The sequence below is a fragment of the Tinamus guttatus genome, unplaced genomic scaffold (assembly GCF_059628265.1).
Source record: "Tinamus guttatus ecotype Peru unplaced genomic scaffold, ASM5962826v1 Tinamus_guttatus_pri_ptg000712l, whole genome shotgun sequence".
In the NCBI taxonomy this organism is placed as follows: domain Eukaryota; kingdom Metazoa; phylum Chordata; class Aves; order Tinamiformes; family Tinamidae; genus Tinamus; species Tinamus guttatus.
This window is the reverse complement of record NW_028289246.1, coordinates 89,207-107,185: the sequence shown is the minus strand read 5'-3', so window position 1 is coordinate 107,185 and position 17,979 is coordinate 89,207. Positions and strand designations below refer to the sequence as shown.

Here is a 17,979-nt window from a genome sequence, read left to right as displayed (position 1 = left end):
GGCTTGGCTGAAGGGCTAGGGCTGGAAGGCTGAGGCCTATAGGGCTTAGGATCTTCCTTTCCATTTGGGCCCCCATCTTCTGCACCTGCAAAACCAAAAAACAGGTCAGTTAGCATGCGTGTTCCTTTTTAATGTAAAGCCTAACAACCCCCCAGGGTGCATCAGCGGGACATCCCCCTCAACAGCCACCTCTGCAGCCTCACCACTACTACTCACAGCCCCCGGCACACACTCTGCCTTCCTGCTCTAACGGGCAAAGGCCACCGGATTCCCAGAGGGCACCCGGGAACGGGGTAACCAAGCGCCTCCAAAACCTCCCTGCTTAGAAAACCCCAGCTCCAGGACGGAGCTCCCTGCAGGTGCTGGAGACGATCGACACCTCGCAGAGCAGCCAGGACAGAGGGAAAAGCCCCGACTGAGGTTAAAAAAGCAGATCTATTCCTTACCTTATTTCTAATGCTTAAACAATTCTAAATGCTATCTACAACCTGGAAAAGAAAAAAAAAGTCATTGCACACAAAGTTAGACCAAACAACCTGCAACATCCATCCATCCCCACAGTATCACAGCCAGCAGCACTCTACCTTCCTGCTCTAAGGGGCAAACACCACCAGATTTGCAGAGAGCACCCAGGAATGGGCTGACCAAGCGCCTCCGAAAGCCGCCCTGCCTAGAAAACCCAGATCCAGGACCCAGCTCCGTGCAGACACATTCAATAGCAAAAGCAGCCAAAGCGCAACTGCCCACCAAAGCCGAGCATCATTCCTACTATATGAACCACCTGCTTCCAGCATTTGTTACATAACAGTGTACTGGAATGGTGGGGAACACCCCAAACGACAACCAAAGATCAATCAGTCAAACAAGCAAACAAAATGTTTAACCCCAACCTAAACCCTAACCCTAAACCCTAGTTCTCCAATGGTTTTTGCTCCAAGGCAAAAAGGATAATGATGCTGCTCGGTTCTTCTTGTCTGGGAAGAGGGATCACTCCTCTGCCAACCTGTGGTCCCGCTCGTCACTATCCAAAAATCCACAGCACGTTGACGCCTGAAGCACCGAGACTGACGCGCCTGCAAAAAGAACACCACAGTCACAAACCAGCGGCAAGTTAAAGCTCCTGTTTACACCCCATCTTCCTTACAAGGAAAACTTCTTCATCTGCAGCTGGCACAAGACCAAGGAGAAACCTAAAACCTTTCCCGCGTGCTCACGCTCACCCAGCTGACACAGTCCTACAGAACGGCTGCCCTTACTTAAAATGCCAGCAGGATTTTAAAACCGTCACCACCGTCCCACGGAGCAGCCTCATGGCACCTCAGCACCCAAAGCTGCTGCTCAGCTCTCGCCAGCAGCGCGAGGGGACCCACGGGGAGACACTTACCCGAGCATGCCCGATTCCCTGGTCTTGATGATGTACAGGAACAGGAGCAATGCGTGGAGCAGGTTGTTTCTGCCCTGAATGCGTGGGAAGAGAGAAGACTTTGGGAGCGACTGCAGGGACAAGCACTCACACCACTATCTTAGAGAGAATGTCTTATGCAAACCAACGGGCACATCCTGCCCTTAGCTTAGCCACAGCTGTACAGCTTTTCCTTCAAATCTTTTGGCAAGGTACGTATGCAGGGGGTGTGCACCATAATAGAAGAGGTTTAATAACCTGAGATGAGGAAAGACTATAATAGAAACCTCAAAAAAATGGTACAACAGCCTGGGGGATTGCCTCAATATTTACCTCTCACTTAGACAAACATCAGAAAAAAATGATTTTTGAGGAGTTTTTTTGATAGAGTACCATCCTCAAATACTCAGGAGTTCTTATGGCATTTTTCTGAAATTGGCGACCAAGTCACAACCCAGGGCTCAAGAGAGTATGAAAACGTGCAGGAAAAATCTGGTAGCTTGGCATTGAGACGAGATGGTTCCCTCCACAAACTCCTAGAAGGAAGCCTCCGGCTTGTTGGCATTCAGGAATAACAGCTCACATCAGAGCTTACAGAAATTAGGGTCTTAGAAGAAGTCATGAGAAAATGCACAGGAAGCTGCTTTCTGCACTGAGCCAGCCTAAATCTAAACATAGATGTGGCTAGTTACAATAAATAAATAAATAAATAGAACAAAAAACAAACCCAAATCAGTTCTGCTGAACATTTCCTGTCAGCAGCTAACACCTAACATGCTCCTACCTCCTGTACGTTGTAGATGTGGCCGTGGTAGATGACCTGGTAGTGTGGTGGGTTGATGCTGCTCTGGTAGATGCAGAAGAGCTTCTCATCCGTCAGGTCTGGGAATGAAGGTCAGAAAAGAAAAGCTGGATTTTAAGGGTGCCCATGGGATGCAAGGGGCAAACAGCAGCTAAAGCAGCAGCCCAAGAATGCCAGTACCTGGTTCATGGGGTGTCTGGATGAAGTGCTGGGCAGTGAAGGTTTTGCCATCGGGATATTGGATGTTCCATGGCAGCCTGGAGTCCAGATAGGTGCAGAAGATGTGCATAAGGATCTGTGCAAAAAAACCCAAAATTCACTTGAATGCCATCAGAAAGACCGAGGAACCAAAGGCTACAATGCAGCAGCAACTCTCTTGCCATAATCTCAGGCATGAGAACAAATACAGGACACAGTCAATCACATGACTGATTTCATGCTAGTTTAATTGGTTTAATGCCTTCTTTCTTTCTTTCTTTTTTTTTTTTTTCAGTGCTGGTTTTCCTTCAAATACAGGCTAAGGGGGACAGTGTAACGATTGTTTTCCACTCCCTGGCTTATTCTGCAGTCTCTCTTTTAACTATTTCAGGTGAATTATCTCAGGCTGCTGCCCTCACAGTTACCTGTGGGACATCCCACAGGAGTCTAAAGAAGAGGCCGCCCCCAGACTAACACACACAAGTGCATTTTTGTGATCTGCACCACGTCCAGGCCCCTTTGCATTATTCAAAACTGCGATTCTGAGGATAAGCGAGGCAAAGAGGATTTGGACTTCTTGCAGCCACCCACAAATGCTTCATCCTGAAAGACGAGCAGCTTTAGGAAGTTTTACCAAAGCATCTTTGAAAACTTACAGCGGAGTCGGTGGGCAAGTCAGCTCCCCACTGCCGGCCTCTGAAATCCCCTCCTCTGCCCCAGCGGAAGCTTCCCTGGGACAGCTCTGGAAACAACAACACCTATTCAGATACTGGCAGTGGAAGGTGCAAGAAAGATCTATTTTGCACTAGCTTTGGGAACCCCACACCTCCGTGTGCATGGCCAGGGCACCACAATCACTGGAAGGAACAACTGAACTCATTAAATGCTTGTATATATTATATATACTCAAGGCAGTTGAGTTTACAAGGGAAGTTTTATTCCTAATTAACAAAGAGATTGAATAGGACACTTCTTGCCCGGCTCTGATTGAAATGAGAAATAAAACCTTCTAAAACCAGTCCCGGGCCCACACCACCACATTGCTACGAGCAGAGAAAGCTGTCAAAACACCCAGCGCTGCTCCTTGCAAAGCAGCTCTCTGCCCTGCTGGGACTGCAGCCCGAGCGTCTCCACTGACGGGGCATCTGGCACCACCAGTGCTTGACCCAGCTCAGCGAAACGCTCCCGAGTCTCCAAGGGAGCACGTACCTTTGATCCGTTGAACCAGGTACTCCTGGTTGGCCGTGACGCCCAGGTACCGTGTGATGGTGAGCAGGCTCTGCTGAATGGCTGTGGCTTCAGCCAGCGCTGCCTGTTTCATGCTGCTCGCGCTGACTTGTGCGCGGAAGAAGAGCCAGCGCGTCACCTGCACCCACGACTCGAACGGGATCAGCCGCCCTGCCAAGGGGTCAACAAACGCACTGTTACAAAGAGGAACTGCCTCCTCTGCTCTAACTACTTGCTAAGCTCAGAGCTCAAGCTCACACCTTAGGCAGTGCCCCACACGCTGCCTGCCCGGCCCCATGGAGCACTCGCTGCCTCCCTCCCAGCACAGAGCAGAAACCCTGTGCAGGGCTGGGCAGGCACAAAACCCTCCCTTGAAGGCTGCCTGGCGTAAGGAAGGAGAAACAGAGAGGGGCTGGAAAGAGAAGAATCAAAAGGAATTTTTAACAGACAGCAGCAGAGGAACAGGGAGGTGCACAAGAGGCCAGCAACGGGGCAGTTCTTCACAGGCATCACAAGGGATGCGGGTCTCGGCAGAGACTACAAACCGGAGCACAAAAAAGCAGCCCGTGTTGAAATGCAGCGAATCGAACCCTGCTCTCGGGGAAAGGGACGTCTGTGTGAGCTGCCCATGGAAGGGGCCCCTTCAGACTTGGCCTAGGAAACTGCAGCTGCAATTTCAACTCAGGGAAATGGAAAAACAAACAAACAAAATACGCCCTAAACCTAAAAACACCCAGAACAAACCCAAAAAAACAAAGCCACCACCAACAAAAAACAAAATTATCCCCAACAAAAACACCATTTCTTCCTACCCCCGACCAAGACCATTTCTTCTAATGCTCAGAGCTCTCTCAAATCCACCTCAGATTGCCCTGCTCAACCCCATCAGCATGACAAAAATCTACTACCAAGACCTTAAAGATGCTACATAACAGACAGGAAGAGCTCAGAGACAGCTCTCCTAATAACACAGAATCATTTTTGGACACTTGAATTTCCACATATCTTAGGAATAACCCTTCCAGGAAAACACAATGCAACCCCACGGCTCCTCCTATCATCCTACCTCCGCTCGGCATTGCGGGGTACCCCATTCTTCTCAGCTGAGCGCTCACAGACTCCATCTCTTGGACAAGGGGCTCTAGAATTGTCTGCAAAATCCACTAGCAAAAAGAAATGCAAGCAGTAAAAAGGTTAGAAGCAACAAGGTGCTCAGGAAGCTGCTAAAGGACACCATCTCAGATCTCAAGAATCTTTACTGTTCAACCCCCCCACTCCTTTTAAAACAAACAAACAAACAAACAAACATGCAATTGTATTTCCTTTGCTACAATGACTCCTGCTCCCAAGACTAAAACGTTCTTTTTTTTTGTTTGTTTTCATTTCTTTCTTTATTATGCTCCTTGAGACTGTCAGGAAAAGCCACTGCGCTGGCATTTTCCATGCTTTACTTGAGCCCAGGAGAAGGAGGTTGAAAGTCAGGAGGGAAAAAAGCAGTTTGGAAATCTGGATTTTAGAAAGAAAAAAAAAGCAGTCTTATCACATGCAGTGTGCATTAAGATATATTTGTCTCCATTCAAAGGTGGGTGAACTTTACAACTGGAAGGTTTGCAGAATATGCAACACCCAGGTCAGCCAGGGCATAAGTTGAGGTGGGAAATTTGTTTTACTCCTCCTTTGGTACTAGCATGCTCTTTGAATCTCCGTGGCCAAGCCCACCCTCATCCCCAACAGTCCCAAAGATCAAAGTCTCTTAGAGATGAGGCCCTTCTCCACCCGGCCGCACCTCTTTGAGCAGCACGAACAGGCCGTCTATGGGCACAGGACTTACCCTTCGGAGCCGATCGGTCCAGAAATCCAGGGCATCCAGCTGCCACCCATGCGCCAGCACCCTTGACCAAACCTACACAAACAACACAGTCATTATCCACCTACAGAGAGAAACCTGAGAGAAAAACAAAGGAGCTTTTAGGGCCTACAATGTTTTCGGAGCTCAACCACAGCCCACAGGGCAAACTGCAGATGTTCCAGAGCCCTCACACATCTCCTGGCTGCAGCATGGGGAGCCCTCAGCACCTGGCCATACTGCACTCCTACTCTCTCCTCACAGGACACCACATGTCACCCGAGGCCACAGTCACTGCCTGGAGCTCCCGGATCTCGCAGAACAAAACTGGGGCAGAGGTGCAGGACACATGAAAGAGGTACTTGAAGAAGAAGCTTTCTTAGATTAAGGGATGAGATCAAGACATGGATCCAATTTAATTAAAGCTCCCTTAACCCTACCCCTTTGAATGAGACTTTGTCCAGACACAAGTGTAAAGGAGTGTGATGGAGATCATGGCCAACCCTTTGGAGGAGCTCTATGCTTCTGGGCTCCTCTGGTGCTGAACTTACCTCTCCGCCAGCCTGTGGCACGTCCAGACAACCTTCCTCCCTGCGGCCCAGGGGACACCATGACACCTGGTACTGGAACTTCCGCAGCACCTTGGCCTGCTCCACCAGCAAACGTGTCAGGTTGCAAAACGCTGGGCAGCCGAATGGGGAGCTGCTGTAAACTGAATTTGCTGAAATGACATTCAAGGCACGCACAATTAGTACAAGCAGGAGGACAGGAATCACGCAATAAGGCAGGCAATAACTGCACAGATTCAACTCTGACTGGAAAGATGAGCTCACGAATTATGGTAAGGGAGGAGAATTTTCTGAAGTCCCTGAGGCACAGAGATGTGGAGAATTTACAAAATTCTGCCTCCTGTCTCAATTACTGCCTAGAAGACTAAAGTGGTCAGCAGCCACCTTGACCACATCCAGGGGGAATACCAGAGCAGGGACGTCATTTTATTTACTAGCACTTCAGGAGCTCTCTCCCTTTCCCAAAATCCCTTCCAGCTATTCTCACCCACGACTCTCTCCACTAACGACTAATAAAACCTACATCCTCTCCTCACCCATCCTTTCAGGCCAAGCAAAGGGATTTCTTTACCCATCTGACGGCTGCGCTCTTTCTCCTCTTCCCTTTGCAGGTATCTTTGCAGGGACTTCTGGTCTGTGATCTCCTCCTCTTGGCTCCGGAGGAAACGAGGCCGAACTGGTGAAGGGCAGTGACGGCTCCTGAGCTCACTTCTCACTGCTTCAATACTCATATCATGTGAAGAAGCCGCAGGAGAAGGGCTGAAGCTGGGAAGCTTGGGCAAACAGAAGCAGACACTTGTGTCATATGAGGAAGATAAGACTTCCACTTTGATTTTACAAACTGCAGGAATCAATTGACTCAACAGATGAATTTATGGCTCTGGAGTTTGCTGCTATTAAGCCTAGTCTGAATCAGGGGAATTGGTTTTCTACTCCTCAGCATTTACATTTGCATTCCCCATTCAGGCTTTTTGTCTGAAACCCACCAACTCCTCCAAAACAAATAAATTAACTCTAGGGAAAGGACGAATCCTGGAAGGGCGAATGTGCAAAGGGAGCAGACAGCTGCCGGGCACCTCCAGCAGCTCAGGGCCCAGCACGAGCACACGAGGAGCCAAGCCAAGGCGCTCCCTCGCAGCCAGCGCCGTCCTTACCTGGATGCAGCTGCTGCTGGGCCGGGAGCTCAGAGAACTGCTGGAAGAGGCTCTGCTGGCGGGCAGAGCCGGCAGCTGAGGGTCACAGTCTGGGGCAGGAGCCGAGGCCAAGCTGGGACGGGAGCTCAGAGAACTGCTGGAAGAGGCTCTGCTGGCGGGCAGAGCCAGCAGCTGAGGGTCACAGTCTGGGGCAGGAGCCGAGGCCAAGCTGGGACGGGCCCCGCGGGGGCGGCCTGGGCTGTAGCTCAGCACGTTCTGGCCCTGCATCGCAGCCCCACACCAAGGGACTCTCCTCGCTGACAGCTCCTGCACTGGAGCTATCGGCACCGCTGCAAGAAGCACAAAAACACAGTGAGCCCTGCACATGCAGCAGCCTCCAACTCCCCTGCTTCCTCTGAATCCACACTGCAAAACACAGACACGCAGCTTGCCCTGAAGGAAATTCAACGGTGCTAAAAAGCCCTCTTCCCAGCTCCACGGGGAGGCCACAAATTCCTTCTCCAGTTTCACAGAGAGTCTCTCCAGCTGCCCTTTAACAGGCTGCTGTCCCCTCCTTTGTTAGGGCTTCTTCCCTCTTCAGTTCTCCCCTCAATCCTTCACCAATTTTGCACTACTACTTTAAATTTTAACATGCTGCAGGGAATTTGTCTGACTGCTGTGTTCAGACAAAGAAGCTGAGAATTGTACTTGACCAAGACACCAACTGCAAAGAACACAGATAAACACGCGTTTATACTACCTACCTGAGTTCTGCATCCCCAGAAGGACCTGCTGCCTGTGAGTCATAACCAGGTGAGTTGGTGCCCTCGTGTATTTGAAATACAGCCAGAGATCAAACACGGCATTCAGGCTGAACAGAGACACCAGTGCAAGTTCTAGAATAAAGAAAAAAAGGTTTTATCATGCTAGATGGCATGACCATGAGTAATAACTTATTGTTAATATTAAAAAACAGGTTAAAAATGCATAAAAAACTGCTCCTGTAAGTGCTAGTCTGAGGACAGAGATAAGGCTTCTTCATGGGTTCTTTTTATTCAAGAACCAGTTGAGACAAATCTCCTTTCTACATTAAAATTCATTTATGTCGCTAAAATTCATTTATGGGGCTTTAATGCTTATTTGCAAAAGTGCAAGGTATTTTCCAGGGAGAACACAAATCTCTACAAGGAAGTTTCACGCTCTTTAGCAAGGCTCTTCCATCAAACCTTCTGTCTCTCATATCTGCATTTGCCTCACTCCTCCTCCTTTCCATCCTCCAAGGGGATTTGATACAGCTCTTTTGGAGTTTACTCCTTTGAAAGGATCTTTCATTACCTGGAAATGTCACACAGCCCCACAACAGGGCCGCCAAGAGACTCTTCCATGTCACTACAGTGAGGAAATTCCCATAGCTCCAACAGGAGTAAAAGAAAGTAAAATGAAGTTCTGCCTTTTTTTTTTTTTTTTTTTTTAAAGCTGTCTTTAAAACAACTTCCCCAGGAAGAAAACAGAAGTGTGAAATATTCCCTCCTCCCAAAACACATTGACGGGCAGCGACAACTCACCAATGAAGCAGAGAGGCCAGAAGGGGATATTGTAGTATGTGCTGAGAAGTTTTCCAGTCCTGGTAAGGAAATACAATAAAACAGGAAAAGTTACCAGCGGGCAGTAATGGGGTTCTGGGAAGTACCGAGGCCTGCACAAGGCAGGATGTTTTCTGTAACGCAGTCACATTCGCAGCCAACATACATGTCCACGCAGATCATGCCGGCAGTGCAGATATTCAGGAGCCCCCAGGCCCAGAGCACCTTCCGCTCTCCAGCCTCTCTCCTCATCCTCATGCTCCTGTCAAGGAGGGCACCTGCCGAAAGCCCTGGGGCTGCCATGGTCTGCGGCAAGAGGGAGACAAACAACCCACAGTTTAGACAGCCACATCCTGGCTCAGCACCACGCTGAGGAGAACAGCAAGAACCAAGAGCAACCTGGACAGAAGGACTTCACCTGAGGAGCTCCCGGTCCCGATTCCCGAGCGGGGAGCAGGGCTTTTGGCCAGCAACACTCTCCTGCAAAGCCTGTGGGCGCCGTCACCCTCTCCAGGGAGAGCACGTCCGTTTTCCCCAACGGGCTGCAGGGCACAGGGCCCCCTTCCCATTCCGAGGGCACTTTTGAAAACCAACATTCCGCAGGGGGCCCAGGCAGCGCTGCCTTCCCCTTTCCTGCTCAACATCCCCCCGCTCCGGGAGGCGCCGCGAGCGACACGTCCCGCCTGCACCGCTGCCTCCTGCCCCCTCTGCACCTCCACGTCCCGCCTCGGCGCCCCACAAATTACACACGACGGCCCCGACGACGGGGACTTTTCCTGAGCCTCCCGGCCCCACGAGGCCCTCCCGAGCCTCCTGCCAAGCCCCCGACGGCTTAAAAACGCCTCGAGTTCCCCAATGCCGAACAGGAACATAAACCTGGAAAAGTGACTTCAGCGAAATAATGGGGCTTTGAGGGGAAAAAAGGGGAAAAAACAGCTAAAGATGACTGGGAAATGGAATAAAAAGAGAGAGATGGGAAAGGCTGGATATAAGCAGAACGTGGGGGACAGGCTCCTGGAAAGCAGAGCAAGCTTTAAACTCCCTGAAGTGCAAACCAGCAGCTGGGTTGCTGAGCGAATAAAGAGTAATTGGAGGCTGAAAAATAGAGGGGGAAGGAAAGAGAAAAGCTGAAAGAAGGAGAAAATGAAGGAAAAAGCTAAAACAACGAAAAAATATAAAAGGGGAAAAAAACATGAAAAAAGAAAAAAGGGAGAGCCAAAGACAAAACTAAGAGAGAGAGAGAAAGGAAAGAAAGAATGCTGAAAGGGGGCAAAGAATGAAGGAAAACATAAGTTAAAGAGGGAAAAAAATAATGAAAACAGTTAAAAGGGGTAAAAGCAAAGGAGAAAATGTAAAAGGGGAAATATAGGAAAAAAAGGATAAAATGTATGAAAACAAACAAAAGATTAAAGGGGGACAATGAAAGAAGAAAGCTTAAAAAGGAGAGAATGAAAAGATAAAAATGCAAAAAAAAAAAAGGGGGGGAGAAAAAAGAGAAAAACAAATGAGGGGATGGGATGGGATGGCATTGGACGGGATAGGGTGGGATAGGATGGGACGGAACAGGATGGGCTGGACCGGGACAGGACAGGACAGGACAGGACGGGGTCCCCCCGCAGCCGCCGCCCTCACGCAGCCCGTCCCGTCCCGTCCCGTCCCGTCCCGTCCCGCGGGCAGCGGCGCCCGGGCTCGCGCTGCCCTCGCTGCCCGCGGCACCCGCGCCACGGCCACGGCCACGGCCCTGCCTCCCGCGCCCGCCGCGCGCACGGAAAAGGCCCAGGGCGGCGGGGGACGAGGGGCCGCAGGCAGCGTCCCCAGGAGGGCCGGGACCCGGCCCCAGGACAGGCTCAGGCCAGGTTCACGCTGCGGACGACTCCCAGGAGGGTGTCTGCTCCCGGCAGCGCCAGCGACACGGCTCTGGGATCCCTCCGCAGGGGCTATCGGCTCTCTGGCCAGCCGGGCACCGCTGCCAATTCCAGCGCAGCGAGACCGGCCCTCCCCGCAAGACCTCCCGCTTCCCCGTCTCGGCCTTGGGAGCAGCCCCCAGCGTTTCCGCACGGGCACAGCTGCTGCCAGGGGCACTTCCAGCTGTTAACTCTTTCCTTCACAGAATCACAGAATCCTTAAGGTTGGACGGGACCTCCAGGGATCATCTAGTCCAAGCCCTGCACACGCAGGGTCACCCAGAGCACGTGGCACAGGGCTGCGTCCAGGCGGCCCCTGGAGATCTCCAGAGACGGAGACTCCACAGCCTCTCCGGGCAGCCTGTTCCCGTGCTCCGTCACCCTCACTGCTAATACGTTTTTCCTTAAGTTCCTGCGGAACTTTCGCTGTTTCAGGTTGCGGCCGTTTCCTCTCGCTCTGTCGGTGCCACCGCTGGGCAGAGGCCGCCCCCTCCCCCCGCCGCCCCCCGCGCCCCAGGAGCGGCGCCACCACGTGGTGGGGGGGTGCGCGCATGCGCAGTGCGCTCTGCCGCGCTCGCTGCTGCCCCCGCGTGTCGGGGCGGAGGCGCTGCAGGAGCGGGGCGCGTGCGCAGTGTCGGGATCTGGGAGCTGCTGCCTTTGTAGAGGTGTTGATTGAGCAGACATTGGAAACGGAGCAATGTATTAGCTGGTAAAGTGTCTTTCGTGGACGTGTTCATGTTCATTTGTGATCCCCAAATGCAGAGGACGGAAGCGTGTCCGAAGAGGATGTCCTGTGTGCAGCGGGTGGGAGCGTTTCTGCCATTGCCGTTGCCCTGGGCTCAGTGCGGGCTCAGGGCCGACCTGTGGGCAGCCCCAGTGGAGCGGAGTGAGCTCGGCCGTGGGGCCACAAAAGTGGCCACCAAAGTAAGTTTGCTCCAGCAGAGAACGGGGCTGACACAGATCCGAGCAGCAGCTCCGTGGTCAACAGGGCTGTGTTTTCCTGGTACAAACTGGGAAAACCTGTAACGGCTTTGGTGGTGTAAGACTTTTGGAGGGGAAAAATTATTTGGAAGGGAAATGATTTTGGCAGAGGAAAAAAGAAATAGAGGTGAGTGGATAATTTTTTGAGAGGATAAAATATTTGGAAGGAAAAAATGGAAAGGAGACATTAGGGGGGAACATTTTTCTGGAAGGAATCTGGAGACTCTGTTTCCAACATGCCTAAATCAAATCAACACTGGGATTGCCTGGCTTGGGTGGTGGGTGCCTCCTGAAGACATTTGCTGACTGCTGACAACTCCTAAATCCTCCTTTACAGGGAGAGAACAGAGAACCTGAATAATTCCTGTGAAACCTGCCCAGGCAGAAACCTCCCTTTATATCAAGTTGGAGACACTTGAACTTCGAAGTTCAGAAGAGATGATTGGGGGACTAGAGAAAAATCTCCAACTCTTCTTATGCTTTATAATTATTTTAAAGCTGTTGAAGAAAGGAAGGACTTAAGTATTCCCGTGTTTGCCTACTTGTAGGGGAAGAAAGAGGAAGTAAGAGACTGAGAAGAGCACCCTCCTTTCATGATCCCCCCATTCCTAAGGAGAGAAAGAAAGAGAGAAAGAGAGAAAAAAAAAAGAGCAAGAAAAGCTTTCCACAGCCTCCAAGGTTAATTGCTTTGAAGGAGTTGTGTGGGTGGAACCATTGTCTTCAAGTCCAATCTTTTTTTTCTCCTGCTGAAACTGCAAATAATGATGCCAATTTTAACAATGGTTTTGCAATATGGATAAATGTCTTCCATACGAAAATGACTAAGTCTTATGACAACTAAGCACTAAAGCAATTAATATGAAATAAGCATGATATCCAGAGTGCATGCAGACTGTGTAACAGTGATAAAATACTGTATATAAGCATTAGAAAATATATATAAAATTGACCATAAAGAGTTTAGTTTTGTCATAATTGTTTCATTGCTGGTAAATGCACTGGCTGAAGAGAGCATATATTTTTTCCAGGTAAAAGATGTTGAAGTTCCTTGCTAGCTTAGTGACACCATCCAGCAGATGCTGAAAACAAAATGGAGACAACACAAGTTTAAAATAGCATAAGACCTTCTGGAAAAGCTCTTTAAGTCTTCAGGAGCTAAACAATCACATCACAGCACAACTGACTGCCAACACTGTTCAGGAGCTGTGCGTGGAGTGAGGCTGTCGGACCCACAGACAGCAACCGGGCAAGTGGAAATAGTGCCCACAACTGCCCATCAACCTCTGCTTCCCTCACAGCAGCGAGGGGAGAGAGTTCCCCACTTTGTTCTAAAGAACACTGAAAACAGACATACCACAAGCTTGCTGTAATCCCTCACAACTGGGGCATCTGGCTCTTCAGGAATTCCCACGGCTTTCTCCATGTTTATCCGTTGCTGCTGTTCTGCCTGAGAACATCCTGCCGGACTCTCACAACGCATGTAAGTTTCTGGAATGAAAACATGAGGTTTCTTACTGCCCAGTTGTCCAGTCTGTCCAGGTCCCTCTTTGTGGCAGCGCAGCCCTCTGGGCTATCGGATACTCCTCCCAGTTTGGTATCATCAGCAAACTTGCTGAGGGAGCACTCTGTGCCTTCATACAGGTCACTGATGAATAAATTGATCAGGACTGGGCCAAGGACTGACCCCTGGGGGACCCCGCTAGCTACAGGCCTTCAACTAGACTCTGCACCACTGATCACCACCCTGAGCTCTGCCATCCAGCCAGTTCCTAACCCACCTCACTGTGCACTCATCTATCCCACACTGCCGGAGCCTGCCCAGGAGGATGGTGTGAGGGATGGTGTCAAAAGCCTTGGTGAAGTGGAGATAGATGACATCCATTCTGTTCAGCCTGGAGAAGAGAAGGCTGAGAGAAGACCTGATATCTAAGACAAAACTGCTTAGATGTAAGTTAACTTCTAAAGAGCCTCACGACTCACCAGAACATCTGTACTTACGTGTCCATCTGTTGTAAAAGCTTAAATGTTATAGTGCAGTAACAAAGTACATTAAAACCAGATCACCTGCAAGCATAACTGTTAAATACTTAATACAACAAAAGATATTAAAAGATATTAAGTAGCAAAAATGCTTTTTCTCTGTTTTAAACTTCCTGCTAGAGTCGGTTTCTTTCTAAATAAGCTACTGTAAAGCAAAAGAAAGGTGGAATTTTACATTTAAGAAATTAGGTGAGCTCCCACCAGTGCAGCTGCTTAGAAAGAATCAATCTAAAAATACAGCTCGAGAGTGCTGAGTGACAATCACCAGTTCCTTAGATACGATTAAATATTGCTACAATTTAGAGGTTTTGTAAATTTATTTATCTCATTTATTTAACTTTCCTCACCCTATTAAACTGTTTTCTTTGCACCTCAGTTCCTAGTGAGGTGCTCACAGGGGTAGATGAAAATATTAGTATGAAATTAGTGTAAGATAAGGTAAGAAAGTATTAGTACAAGATGAAAGTGCTTGAGCAGGGGAGTTGGACTAGGTGATCTCTAGAGGTCTCTTCCAACCTCAACTATTCTATGATTCTGTGTATGTTGCACCTTGCACCAACAGGAGTTTATGTATCAAACTGTCGAATCCTTATGAAATATAAAATGAAATGAATGGTAAGAAATACTGCCAGAGAATGAGTATTTGTGCTAACAGACTAATGACAAATCCGTTTTCTTTCCCAATTCGTTCTCCTTAGGGAAATGTGATTTAATTGTCAGGGGGTGCCGTGATGTTTTGGTGCTTTTTTGTTTTCTGGTGCTTTGGTTTCTCGTGAAGCTATGTAGCAAACTCTTAAACTCTTTGCAGTGAGTAATTGTTTTGACTATTACTGGTGTAGCTGACTGGGTACCTCTATTGGCTAACATGTTTTAGGCCTGGAGCATGTATAGTCCATAAGGCACAGCAATTTGTGCTGAGGTCACTTCATGCTTCTTGCACTCAGAGACAAAGCCTGAAGCTCCTTTTGTTATAGCTTGTTACGAGAGCCCGTGCCCTGGCTGGAGAGTCAGCGTTTGCATGAAACCCCAGATTCAGTTAGCCGTGTACTTCTCATCTTCCAGCTGCTTCTTACAGAGGATTAATATTCTCTTGGAAATCAGAATCTCTTAACTGTATATTACACAATTTGAGAGATGTTGATCCTCATGAAAATGCAGATGTAATGGGCAGCTCGAAATGTAAGAACATTCCTTTAATTTGACTGACTAATCTACCTTGTTTTTTCCTGTAGTTACTTTACTTGACGCTTACTTCTGCATTTTGGGGCTTGTCTAGTTCCAATTTATGCATTTGTTCAACCACAGACCCAGGCAGCAGCTCTTTTCCAGAGGTTTTGATGAACAGCATGGAAGAGTCTCGTTCTGTCCCTTCAGGAAGGTGGTCTTCCTCACGAGAGCAGGAATGGTCACAGGTCTTTCAGCAGCTCTTACCTGCCATTTACTCCCAGCCACTATGTTTTTTAATGACTCCTCTGTTAACCTATATGGTTAAGGGTGGTTACAGAAGTGAATTTCGGAATAACTTGAGAATTGCTGATTAAACTGGATATATTAAGGTTTAGGTCTTTATTTTAAAGCAGAAAACAAAAGCAACCAAACAAAAAAGAAAAACACAGAAAGAAAGTCAAGGGTAAATGGCATCCTGCCAGCTGTAAGAATGAAGCTGTGTTTCACTCTCTTCTCTTGACATCCTGTCACTTCTTAAACGTGATTTAATTTGGCTGTCTGCTGGTCCTCAACTGCAGGAGAAAATGCAAATCCAGAAAGCAGTTTGCAGGAAATAATTTGAGTTTGGAATATTTGAAAATAGTTTGAGTCCTACCCTAGCTGAAGAGTTGTTTAAGTCAGCTGAAGTTGGCTGCTTTTAAACATTATGAGTGTTTGGCTTGTAAAATAATAATAAAAAAAAGGCAGACTGTATGGAAAACTTACCACATGAAAGAACTGTGGCAGTAAAGAAGGATTTGGCTAACTTTCTACTTCATTTTCTTCCAGTTAATGCTGGGAATGAGGATGCCCCTTATTTCAGCTGCGGGAAGGATCCTGCTGTATCGTCGGGAGGCAGGATGGTGCTGGCTACAAAAAGCTGCTAAGTGAAAGCTGAAGTGGTCCCCTCAAAGCTCCCAAGTAGCAAAAAGCCGCAGGTTTATGGTTTCACCATCTTCCGTTGCTCTCTTGGTGGGTCGGTAGTGCCAGTGTAACAGGAATCTCCACCAGCATAGAGGGTTTTTAAGCACAATAAGGAATATCTTCCATTTGAGAATGCCCAAGCTAGTACTGTGGGGACCTTTTCAGGAAGGGACCATGCATGAAATCGCGTGGTCTTTTAAGCCGACTGTAAAGGTGATGTACAAGAGGAAGCGGCCGTGCCTCCGTGCCGTTCCCAGCTCCGCAGCTGAACGAGCTCCGGCGGGAATTCTGTCGCCCGGCTCGGTGCGGCGACGGCTCCGCCGCCGTTCCCTGCGCGCAGGCTGCATTCCCGGCCGGAGAGCGGATTAGACTCTCCTTCCCAGATGAGCGATGGATTTAACATTCAGCTGCTTCAGGAGTTAGCGAAATGTTCCACCTTCTACACTGGCTTTAAAACTGGACTAAGAGTAGTGATTCTTAGTGTCCTGTCCGTGTTTGCACTTGGAGAGTCTTAACAGCCCGAGCAAAGGGTTGAGGGATTTTCTGTGTTTCCTGTGGATGTCTCTGTTGTTTCAAGCAGGTTTGTTAGGGATGGACTGAATTTTTCTCCGTTCAGTTACAAGCGGAGTCAAGCTTTGTTGGAGGAAAGGCACATTATTTCTGAATAGTGGCACACTTGTGAAAAGCTTGGTGCTTTTTTTTGTGTTGCACTGTCTGTGTTAAATTATTAATCGCTGAATTATTAATTCACCTGAAATTCTCAGAGACTGGTTGTAACATCAGGTGTGTTGTGAACCCAGTTTGCATTCACCAACCAGCTCTCTGCTACTGCCACTGAGTAAATAAACCCTAATTACTCCTGATGTTGCAGACGCACAAAGCATTCAGATTCCCTTGTTCATTTTTGCTGGTAGCACGATTGAATGTGCAATCCTGAGGGCTGTTATCAGATAAAAGGAAGATAAAATTAACTTTGGAAAGAGATTTCCAGGCTTAAAGGGGCCTGCAGGGAGATACCAAATCAGGCAAGAGCGTAGGAAGAAGGCTGAGCAAATTTGAAGTTTGCATGCAGTTAGCACTGAAAGTTGCTTTGGGATTGGAAGTTATTCCTTCAGAAATTCTCTTTGTTCAGAAGAGAAATTCCTTTCATTGCTGATTTTGAAAAGCATGGAGAAAAAAGCAGAAGCAGAAATTGGTGAATCAGCTGAATTGTAGTTCCCTTAATGGTTTGCAGTTGAGATTAGAAGAAGATCTTTCAAATATGGACTAAGTGTAAATGAACGTCTTAGATGTCCTGGTGTCTGCATGGAATGGAATGGGGATGGTCTAGTCTACTGTAGTAAAAGAGCAAATACAATGGGAAAGGTTGTATCATTTAATCCCTTGATTGATTTGTTTGATACAAATCAAGTTCTTACGTGGAAAGAAGAGCACAAGGGAGATCTGATGGAAAAGATAAAAATCGGAAGGCTGAGAAATGAAGGCTGGGCTATTTCTTGAATGTAACAATAAGGTGCTGGGTAAGGAATTGGTGTGCAGTCATCCTCTGTCTATATCTTGACACTCTTTCTGGAAAACCTCCAGGCTTGCCATTCCCTGGAAGCCTGATTTCAGTAGCAAAACCCATTTAAGGAATTATTCACCCATGAAGCCACATGGCAAACCGAAGTGAAAGCTTTATTTAAAAAAAAAAAAAAAAAAAAAAAAGCAGGATGGCCAAACACTCCCACACAACGCCCTTCTAAGCAGAGCTGCTGCAGAGTAACACTGTTGTCTCACGTGGCTCAAGTGTTTTGAATGTGCTCGTGTTGTCATCCCGGGTGCAAACCAAGTACGGGGCGCCTGTTGCAGCTTTGCAAACTTGTGCCCTCCAAACATACACATCCATACTTGTGCCATCCAAACCACCACAACGTATTAAATAGGGTGTGTGACCTGAAATCTGAGTATGTCCTAGCGGCTAGGCAGGAAAAGTGAGTTTTAGAGCAGGGAAGGGTGTAGAGCTGTGCAAGAGAAGGATTGTGCAGAAATGAACAAAAGAAGTGCAGATTTTCTCCTGAGAATAATTAACATTTCTCCTGCTCTCCATTTTTTCCTCTTCCTAGACCTCTAATGAAAGTCTGCACTTGCTGTAGGGAGAAGGGGCACTCGAGACTCTTCCTAC

General features: G+C 48.3%; 1 protein-coding gene across 1 annotated transcript; it reads right to left on the bottom strand.

Annotated features, from left to right (window-relative positions):
- Positions 1–1,021: 1,021 nt before the first annotated feature.
- LOC148591747 (transmembrane protein 209-like) lies at positions 1,022–9,063 on the bottom strand. Its single transcript, XM_088536996.1, has 14 exons — positions 8,927–9,063; positions 8,743–8,801; positions 7,942–8,073; positions 7,432–7,527; positions 6,616–6,720; positions 6,027–6,196; positions 5,461–5,532; positions 4,696–4,792; positions 3,612–3,800; positions 3,059–3,144; positions 2,385–2,499; positions 2,187–2,284; positions 1,385–1,458; positions 1,022–1,073 (listed from the first exon to the last, which is right to left on the bottom strand). The coding sequence occupies exons 1-14, from the start codon at positions 9,061–9,063 to the stop codon at positions 1,022–1,024; spliced, it is 1,482 nt and encodes a 493-aa protein (XP_088393122.1).
- Positions 9,064–17,979: the final 8,916 nt, after the last annotated feature.

Excerpts from the sequence above, each read along its gene's own strand:
- LOC148591747 (XM_088536996.1), bottom strand. The coding sequence starts at position 9,063 with ATGGCAGCCCCAGGGCTTTCGGCAGGTGCCCTCCTTGACAGGAGCATG. Across the intron at positions 5,533-6,026 it reads TGCCACAGGCTGGCGGAGAG|GTTTGGTCAAGGGTGCTGGC; the intron begins GTAAGTTCAGCA and ends TTGTTTGTGTAG. Across the intron at positions 2,500-3,058 it reads ACTTGCCCACCGACTCCGCT|ATCCTTATGCACATCTTCTG; the intron begins GTAAGTTTTCAA and ends TTTTTTGCACAG.